The following is a 10,294-nucleotide window of genomic DNA, read 5'->3' as shown; positions in this document are numbered from 1 at the left end:
ATTAAAAGGACAGGTCTGGAGGGTGAGCTTTAAAGTGAGGGGAGCCCACAATAGATCCAAAGGGGTCGCTGTGGCGTAGGCCTTGAGGCCGCCCTAGTATAATCTAATCTAACAGTGATATGATACTACCTTTGGATTTTGATATAAAAGTCTTTAATTCGCAAAAAAAAGCATCACTCTTATTAATTGAATGCCCTCAACAACTAGTTCATTTTTATTCCAACTGCCGTCGAAGATCTGATGAACCACCAAAAAATCTAATTTGGCTTCCATGTAACTGGGCAACTGTCCAATTGAGACATTTTCTCTCATATCAAGTACATAGCATTCAGTCTCCTTTTCTACGGGGTAAAACCACAGAAACAGCTTAGGTCTTCACTCTGATTCTGAACTACGTATATAAACCTAATTTAATAAAAAAATAATTAATACTATCTTCATTGTAGAAAAAAAAGGTTTTTAAAATAAACAAAATTTTGTTTTTTATTATTTTATTATAACATGCAAATGCTACTATACAGATTTGAGATGTATTAAGACTAACATTTATTTTTTACTGACAATATTTCAATCGTAGAATTATCAGATATAATAATCATTAATATAATTGATAAACTGAATCAAGAAATATGAAATTGAAATGTAGGTAATCTACAACGGCTTCAGGTCTAATTTAATCAAAGTTTATGTAGTGTTCTAATTACAAAATCATTTTTGGAGAATAACTCTAAGAAACAACTGTTTCAAAGACCTTGATTTCATTTTGAAATTTATGAATTCAAACGATAATATTCAAAATGTATGTAGCAATTTTCTTCTTTTTTTTACAAATTATTTACATAACAAATAATATACATAGATTGAAGAAGGAAGAATAAAGTGGGCATGAAAATTAAAATACATAAATATCTCAGGTTCTGGCGGTTTTCATTGCTGAAACTAATAATCATGAAACGGTATTCAGTATTGACGATAGCTAAATTTAAAAATTGATAAAATAACTTACAAAACTGAGTAAGTAAACTGCGAGGAATTAATCTCCTAAACTATTAAATATATGTATAAACATTAAATCATTTAACATGATGAAAAGAAGATAACCGAATGAATCTGCTGGGCTTAAAATCCGTTCATACTTTTAAAAGAAATCATAAAAAAAATTAAATGAATAAATAAAGTGAAACATTATTTGCAATTCAAACGCAATGCCATAATAAATTTTAAAAGATTTCCAGAAAGCTCGATATAGATACATCCAATTAAATTAGATTAGTAATGTTTCAATCCACTGTACTGATAAATGCCAAATCTGCTTTACGATTTTGGGATTCACGATGCAGAATGGCTGAAAGGATACCACTGCTAGAATTAAAAGAATAAAAATATCATTGAGATACAGTGGTATAAAAAATTAAACGCCAGTACCTTTTAGACTACAAGCAATTTTAGCACTTAAAAAAATGATCAGTGCACATGCGGTCCTTTTCAAACCCAATATGTTTCAAAACAATCCATTATTTTTCAAATGTTATTTTTTAATTTTTTACCTCAGTTCAATACGAGTTTTGAAAATAGATCATTAAACGCTTGTTGAACAAAATCTACCTCAGACTTCAGTACACCTGCGGGTTAGGCAGACTATACTTGGTTAAGACGTTGAAATGGGTGGATTTTTGGATGATTGAACGAGGATGCTGGATTTGTATGGTTACACAACTTTATAAAGTTAAAGCTGATACGACCAGCTTGTTATACAACTGCACCAAACACTGACTAGAACTAGAAGTTGATTCAGAAGCTGAACTCGGAAGAAAAAGTAGAAATACATTTCAGCTGGTCACTGAAGAGATGGAGCTCCAGACACATGAGTAAACCAAGCGGCTCAGCACTAGAGATTAGCTGGATTACAGAAATCATTAAGCACCATTCTGCCTAGACCCTACTTTAAATACATCTCTGTTATAGAACAGTGGAACGTCTGGGTCAACACAAAGACAGGTAGTCACTTTGACGTCGTTTTACCCTGATGCAATTAATAGAAAGTCCAGTATGTAAGTTGGAATTCTACAGAATTGAAATTAAAAATGGATTCCAGCAATTCGAAAAAAAAGAATAACGAAAATATGGGAAGTGATTTTTGGTTCCACTCAAAAACTGTTTTGTTAAGAAATAACCCAATATCTACTTCCTTGAGGTTAATGAACATCAACATTAATGTGCACTTATCGTTTGTAATAGGCGTTATTATTTTACAGCTAAAAGAAATCCCCTATCTTTATTAAATAATTTATTATAACTTTGACGCCACCACATTACAAATAGTTTATCCAAAGAAGTAATTACTTCGTACCTCAAAAACAGAGGTATTTAGGTACCTCCAGACTTTTTTAATACACAGTGACTATGGTGATAAATTTAAGGTTAAATACACTTTTAATATGAATAAATCATATTAACAAAAAAAAAAATATTAGAAATAATTTATTTATTTTTTATACGTTTATCTTTATTTGTTCTTAATGTTAACCTTCAAAATTATCTTATAGGTGTTCTTCCTAAATCTTGAGGAAGACTTAACTGCCTATCAATTTGTTGCGGAAGAGGAGGAGAAGATGATTTCAACAGTATCGATACTTGCGTAAGAACAAATCTGGTCAACTTCAATACAGCGTAATGCGCTGTGAATTGCAATATCAACGCTCCGAACCCTTTAAATAAACCGCTGGGGCCTTCTTGAGATATTGTAGTATCGTAACAATCTACTGTACCCTCGTAATTGGTTAAAATAGGTGTTACAGCAAATCCATTGTCTAGGTTATCAATTATAGTTCTGGTTCCTTGTAAATGTAACCTAAACAAAAAACTAAAATAATAACAAGAAAAAGACATCTTATCACATACAAATTATGTTCCAATGTATTTTTATTTACATTTTTATTAAGTTCAATGACTACTAAAAAAAAAATAAGAAGATTGGAGCGACGTAAAAAATTAGTTCAATAAAAAGGATAGTCTTTCTTTTCTATTGTTGTAGAAATACTATTTGATTTTCTCAATTAAAAATACATAAATAACAGTTTTATACTTTTACATTTTTTATAAGTCGAAAAGGACGCAAAGAAAAGTATGAACGGCATACATTGACGTAATTCTACCAAAAACCAGGACAATTTAATTCCGAGAAGTTCTGGGGGAACTGCAATATAACATTGCACTATTTCTCATCTATAACTGCGGAAACTACCCTTTTATTAGATGTCACATCAGCTACCAACTCATGAGTTGTCCTTCCTTTCAAAGATGTTGTACACCAACGGAATTTCCATTTTTTCTAGCTAATATGCATTCTACAATAGTACTGGGACGATTCCCGGTTTAGGCCTTGGATTAAATTTAGCGGTTAAAACGAGAAATTCTTAGTAAAGAACGTTTGCTAGCCGGGCTCCATTGACCACGTCAAGTGAATAATAGTTATACGTAAAACGCGCCTGAAAAAATAACCTAAAAAACTTTACTTATGAATAATAAGCGGGACAATTATCAGAGGAGTTCAGGAAAGTTACAATAATATTCTGACAAGATGATTATTGAACACATGAACTAAACAAAATGAAAATTTGAATAATTAAAAAATAATAATTTCACCTATGTAAAATAGTTTCCAGTGGATAAAACATAACATCGGCGGCAATTAGAGATAAAAGTTGGGCAGATATTTCGATTTCCTGTATTATAGCAGGATTTAACCAATCTTTAGGATATGCGCCCTGCAATTAAATAGAACAATGTAACAGATATTGAATAGATTTTAAATAAATAATAAATCAAAATGAGAAAAAAAAAACTAACTTTTTTCTGATGTTCATATTTGTAATTTATGTGCATTATGCTGGCAGATACATTTTTCACAAGTGTTCCAAATAAATATTTGAAAACACCATACATCACAGTCGGCCATACAAGAGTCCAAACTGGCAGCATTCTTCCTGTTAATTGATTCATTCCATTAAGAAATAATGTTACTAAAAAAAAAAAGATCTCAAAGAATTAATATTAGTAAATAAATTAGAGTATTAACCTTTTTGAGGTGCGCCCCAGCTGACTAGCCTACACAATCCTTCTCTGAATACATCAAAAACACCAGGTTTTTCGCTAGCTATATCACTTTGAACGGTTTCCACTAAACTGGCTGAATAGAATGGCGTAACAATTGACAATGTCACACTGTATCGCAACAAAATATTATTTATTACAAACTAGATAATATTAATATTTAAAATAAAACTAAATCAAGAGATCAATCCACTTGCTGTGCCTACAAACTCTTCTCTTTCAGTTTTTTCCAAGATATCCTGAAGATTCTTCAAATTATAAGAAAAAGTATGTTAATTTCAATTCCAGCTTTCTCTCTACAAGAAGGGGCGTGTAGCCAGGAATTGGGGATAATCACGCTTGATGCCAACACACTCCCTCCATTCATCAATATCCTCTCAGAGGTTACATCCTTCTTCATCAACACTTATAAATTAATTCTGATTAATTCACTTGAAAAGAGAGAAAGAATGTTTCCGCGCTTCGAAAATAATTTTTTGTTGTTTTAACCATTACCTACTTAAAAAAGTCACAGCAACGTTTCTCTACGATATGAAACACAGAGTGCCTTTGCTACTGATAGCGCAAATCAGCTTTCCAGGTTTACCAAGTTGTTCTGGCTGTACTTAAAGACTTCACTTCATTTGTGACAAAAACATGCAAATCGGTAAATTAAGATCATCCTCAACCTTTTTCGAGAAATCGCACATTTTAAAAAAAAATTGATATTATTTCTCTTCTTTCCATTAAAATGGTCAGCTCTGAAGAAAATCTTCAAAACTCTGCCATAGCCGATCCAAAGCCCGGCTGAGAAAGGAGGAGGGGAAAACCACCTGAATGGGCTAGAACGTCCAGCCGTCTCAGGAAGTAAGAGTTATGTTTTAGAATGTACGTATTATTAACTCTGAAGCGCTACAAGGTAAGCATAGATGCCTAAAGGAGGCAGCCCCGTCAATATGCTAGGGTGCTAATCCCACAATATACCTGAATGTTACATGATTAAAAGAAATCTTAAGAGAAGCACCGATCTCGATAGAACGGCTATGACTTTGCGAGGAAGTAGTGCTTCGAAGTATGGTACCGAGAATGTGAGGGGCCTTATAGGTAAGGAACCTGAGTTTGTAGAAGAAATGAATAAGATGAATGTAACAATTTTGGCTATGATAGAATCACAGAAAAATGGCCAAGGCTGTGAGATATTTATGATGGATATCTACTCCTTCTATTCGGGTGCCTCTCATACTGTAAGAACAAAGGAGTAGCCCTTTTTAATGCATAAAGATTTTATAAGCCATATTAAACTTTAATATGTTAAAATTTTAAGACCATTTTTATGTCGACGAATATGTAGAAAGAGAAGAAATGTATATTATTGCAGTTGCTAAAATGAAATTAGGAAAGTTTGCAAGTCATGATAAAACTGCACCAGAAATTTGGAGTACACTAATGTTGAGAATAGGGGACAACATGTGAGGAATACCATCATCAGGTGCAATTGGGATTGGGACCCTCCAATATCAAATGTCAAAAAAGTTCGGACACCTATCTAGAATGGTAGGCGCCACGGTAGCCGAGCGGTTAGAGGCGAGACCTGCAAAGCTATGTATTGTGGTACTGATTCCCGGTCTAGGCCTTGGATTTTATTTAATGGCTAATAAAAGAAATTTACAGTAAAGTATGTTAGCTAGTCGCCTCCGTCATCGACACCTAATTGGTAGTTGGCCGTTAAGCCCTGCCTGAAAAAATAGGCAATTACTTTACTTGTATTAACCATTAAATAAAATCCAAGGCCTAAAGACCGGGAATCGAACCCAGTACCACAATGCAGGTAAAGTAAAGTAATTGCCTATTTTTTCAGGCAGGGCTTAACGTCCAACTGCCAATTAGGTGTCGTGGACGGAGGCGACTAGCAAACATACTTTACTGTAAATTTCTTTTATTAACCATTAAATAAAATCCAAGGCCTAAGACCGGGAATCGAACCCAGTACCACAATACAATATGTGCTTCGCAGGTCTCGCCTCTAACCGCTTGGCTACCGTGGCGCCCTGGTTAATACAAGAAATTTACAGTAAAGTATGTTTGCTAGTCGCCTCCGTCCACGACACCTAATTGGTAGTTGGACGTTAAGCCCCGCCTGAAAAAATAGGCGATTACTTTACTTTACTTACTTTTTTTACTACCTCTGTCATTTTTAGGGATCTAAACCTATTAATTTCTAAGACCAAGACAATGCCAGCAGATAGAGAAAAGTGGCGTCTCTTTTGCAGATACTTTGTGAGGAAGAAAAGGATTCCGAATAAGAAAATCTTCATTATCATTTAGGTCTATCTAGCTAAATCTATTTATACATTAATTACTAAGAACTTAAGAATACTTTGTAAATCTACACATACCATTTCAGGAGTAAATGTTGCCCGATGGTTTTAAAAGAGTCAACATGCCATGTTATGTCCCTAAAAAATAAAAAGAAATTGATAGAAAAATTAAACTTGTTACAAATTCACTAAGAGGATTTTAGATTCTCTAGATTTTTTTAGCTGTAATGCTCTCTTTCAAATTTTTTTGATCACTAATTTAGTGTTCAACTGAATTTAAAAATTGGTTGCACTTTTTGTCCTACTTAAGAATATGTAACATTCAAAATTAAATTCAGATTTAGGGATTAGCTCCTTAATAAAATTCAATTTCATCAAAATTACGATAAAATGATTCTGCACTATTTCATCAATTCACTTAATGGAATGAAAAACAGAAATGTAATATTTACTTAGACCATGGTGTGATTTTCGAAATAAAATCTTCAACAGCAAGTGTCATCCCTCTAACTAATAAAACACTTCCTATTCCTTTCCATAATGTAGTAATGCCTTGCCTCTGATGTAAGTGTATAATTACTGGGAATAATGTTATGGGAACTAAATGATACTTCTTCGCATTATGGTTTACCTGGAAGTAAACAAATAAAAAACTTTAAGCATAATTCAAATAAATTACAACATTAAAACCTTTTTCATAAACAACTGAACTAAAATTTCTGACGTAATATTTCCTAGGATTCTACCACAAAGTAAAATTGAAAGAAAAACCTGACTTCATGCAAATGATAAATTTCACTAAAATGCTTTAACTAACGTTAATATTAGGTCACAGGAGACAAGGAATTTCAAATGTATTTTTAACTATTCGTAGCTACTTTAATTGGCAAAGATTAATTCTCTTCATTAAAAGAATACAATTTAAATTTAGAAAGTTAAAAAAGTCTTCTTTTTTTCAGCGTTACAATAAAATATTTGGACCACAATGACCTCAGATGTGAATAATGATTTAGAGACCAATGAAACTAACTTTTTACAATACATAGTCTCAAAAGTAAAATCTTTCTTCTATCAGTACTGTTTTATCTGAATAGTTAAGTGCTGAAGTTTACCTGGCACTGACGTCTTAATACAACAAACGGATGGCTTAACAAATTCTCAGTGATTAAAGTTGCAAGTCCGATACCAATCCCCACATATTTTTGAACTACAGTATCTAGAACAATCGAAAGCACATCAAATTACTGCAAAAAAGTTTTTACATTTTTTAATATCAAAATGTCAAAACAAAACATGAACTCACCATCCTCGTACTCAGGAGACCGAATTTTGCTTATCTCTGGCGTAGAAGAATTCGGTATATTAATTGAACTTGGCCTCTGGATTCTTCTAGGATAATTTTTAAAGCAAAATTCTTCATATTCTTCATCTGTTAACTGTGGACCAAAATAACCTTCTATGCCTGCCATTTTAACTTAAAACCTCTGCAATCTGCAGATATTACGTGCCATAGGTTATTTTTTAACCTTCCCTAGAGATATCGATACTTTACTATATAAAATTATCGATTAAATTCACTGTTTTGGCATTTATTTCACTAAAGGCGAGGAATTGGTAAAAAAAAACAACAATAACTCGTCTTTTTGCCAACGTTTCGACAAATATACTGCCATCTTCAGGGCATGGCTATGAGGGTTAGTTGAGTTACAGAAAATATACGGTTTTAACGGTCACTAAAACCAATATATTCATTTCAAAAGATTTATCGACTTAAAACCTAATGTCAAATTAGATAACTTCAAAAAGAAAAAGAAAAGCTAATCAGGTCATTTATTTCAGAGAAAATTAAAGCTATCTAATACCCACCATATTTAATTAAGGAATCAAAAAATAATCAAACATTTAGAAATAGGCTTCCCAATGGCATCATTTCAATGTGGGTGTCATGTACCTTCTAGTTCGATTAGTTATCACTAGGCTGAGCGCACATATGCTTTACCAATTGGCATATTTCTCCGGCCTTTTTTTCTAGGCCTTATTTCTTCTCTCTTCCACTATTTAGAATGTTTGCAAATAACATTTAAAATTTTAACTACAAATAACTGAAAATCTGCTCTCCTGCAGTTTATTTTCATTTCACTCATTGGTACTACAGAGTTTATAGTTTGGTAATTGTAGTTAAGGTATTTACTTTTATTACTATGAGATGGCTTCCTATCTCAGGCGAACTTGTTTTCTGAATGATATCATAAGATCTTTCTATCCGTATTCTAATAATTCAGCATCGCTTTTCATATTCCAGAACCTTTCTATTTTTTTAGAAAAAGGTGTCCTTTTGTCATGGGTTACCATTGATCATATAATGGTCCTATAAATTCGAGAGATTTTTATGAACTCTAATGCTTTTTTGCGTTGAAAAAATGCATTTGTTTCTTCTTTAATTTTGTTTTACATGATGACTTATTATTTAAAATTGGATGATATATTCTGAAAGTGAAGTTGTTAAGCTGGATACAGAATTCTTTCTCCTGAATGTTCCTAGAGGATCTCGTCTCATCCTTTTATCTTCGTTTAACTTTTATCGTTTTTGTTGCGAGTTTTCTTGAAACTGTAAATCCACGTCATCTGGGCATCTAGGTTAGTGTTGGTAAGCATTACGCAAATCTTAGTCTGATAGAATAAATTTTTAAAAAAGATGAAAGATAACCTGTGCGATGGGAAACTTTCTGAAAACCTCACTTTAATATTAATATTTCCTTTGTTTTGTACAGGGTCATTTTCATTAGGTCGCCGTTTTTTTTTTTTGACATCCTTTCAATGTGGGTGTCATGTGCCTTCTAGTTCGATTAGTTATCACTAGGCTGAGCGCACATATGCTTTACCAATTTCTCCGGCCCTTTTTTTCTAGGCCTTATTTCTTTTCTCTTCCTGGCTTTTAGGATTACTTGTCAGTCCACGCACTCATTTTACACCCTTTCTCTAGTAACTATATTAAAGATGTGTGATATTGTCAATCGGCCCTTTCTCCCTTTTTCTTTTACAGCCCAGTGAAAATAAATAACATCCACAATTCTTCCAAAAAAAAAGTATTATTATTAGTTTTGAAAACGGTACATACAATGTGCGTTGAGATTTTATAGACAGAAAAGCTGAACGTGTTTCTGATTAACGAGCAATAGCCTGTTCATGATCACTGCCGCGTTTTTCCTCTAAATGAATAGAGCGCTGCCAATAAATAGGATTCTGTCCCTATGGCGATATTTCAGAATGTCTGGCAGTATGCCCGCCATACTACCATTACTTAGCTTTTATCTACTTCATTACTATGACGTCACGTACATAGCTTTATGCTCTAGGTTTAAAAAAACTGTCTTCAACAAATTATTACATGAATATCAAATTCTTTACATAATTTTGTAAAAAAAAACAACAACATGGCTTTCTTTTAAAGCATTTTTCACAGTTTTATATAACAGTTATTTTGTTTAATGATGGATAATTCAAGAAATCAAACGGTATTTTTTCACTGCTTTTACGCTTCAAACCAATTAAATTAATCGTTAGTCGACAGTAAAAAATTATTATCAAAAAACTCCCGCTTCTTGTGTTTAATTTCTAAATTTAACATCTTTGACCACCTTACTTGGTTATTATAAATAACAACAACCAGTAACCTTTAGAAGAACTGACAAATCACTTAATCCGTAGTACATACTATAACCATACTGTTGTCTTAGATAAATTATGTAAGAACAATATTTATTTTCAAATCATTAGAGTACACATTGCACATTTTGACATGATTGGCAAGCAGAGTTCATCTTAGAGGTGTCGGCTATTAATTAATATAAGGAACATAGTTACTTCCCTGCTGGGAATCACGC

The 10,294-nt window shown here is 32.7% G+C and overlaps 1 protein-coding gene across 1 annotated transcript; it reads right to left on the bottom strand.

Annotated features, from left to right (window-relative positions):
* Nucleotides 1–2,397: 2,397 nt before the first annotated feature.
* Nucleotides 2,398–7,933, bottom strand: LOC141451041 (mitochondrial outer membrane protein SLC25A46-like). The gene is made up of 8 exons (XM_074122058.1): nt 7,714–7,933; nt 7,523–7,626; nt 6,863–7,041; nt 6,489–6,548; nt 4,079–4,224; nt 3,850–3,986; nt 3,646–3,767; nt 2,398–2,851 (listed from the first exon to the last, which is right to left on the bottom strand). The coding sequence occupies exons 1-8, from the start codon at nt 7,877–7,879 to the stop codon at nt 2,536–2,538; spliced, it is 1,230 nt and encodes a 409-aa protein (XP_073978159.1). The 5' UTR covers nt 7,880–7,933; the 3' UTR covers nt 2,398–2,535.
* Between the last annotated feature and the right edge of the window lie 2,361 nt (nt 7,934–10,294).

The sequence above is a fragment of the Rhodnius prolixus genome, unplaced genomic scaffold (assembly GCF_049639745.1).
Source record: "Rhodnius prolixus isolate KJV_2025 unplaced genomic scaffold, Rpr scaffold_8, whole genome shotgun sequence".
Taxonomy (NCBI): Eukaryota; Metazoa; Arthropoda; class Insecta; order Hemiptera; family Reduviidae; genus Rhodnius; species Rhodnius prolixus.
Note: the sequence above shows the minus strand (reverse complement) of the source record. Positions and strands in the feature narration are given on the sequence as shown.

Coding starts and splice junctions, on each gene's coding strand:
- LOC141451041 (XM_074122058.1), bottom strand. CDS start 7,879: ATGGCAGGCATAGAAGGTTATTTTGGTCCACAGTTAACAGATGAAGAA. Junction 3,987..4,078: donor CTGGGGCGCACCTCAAAAAG/GTTAATACTCTA, acceptor ATCAATTAACAG/GAAGAATGCTGCCAGTTTGG. Junction 2,852..3,645: donor CTGGAAACTATTTTACATAG/GTGAAATTATTA, acceptor TTTTTTGTTTAG/GTTACATTTACAAGGAACCA.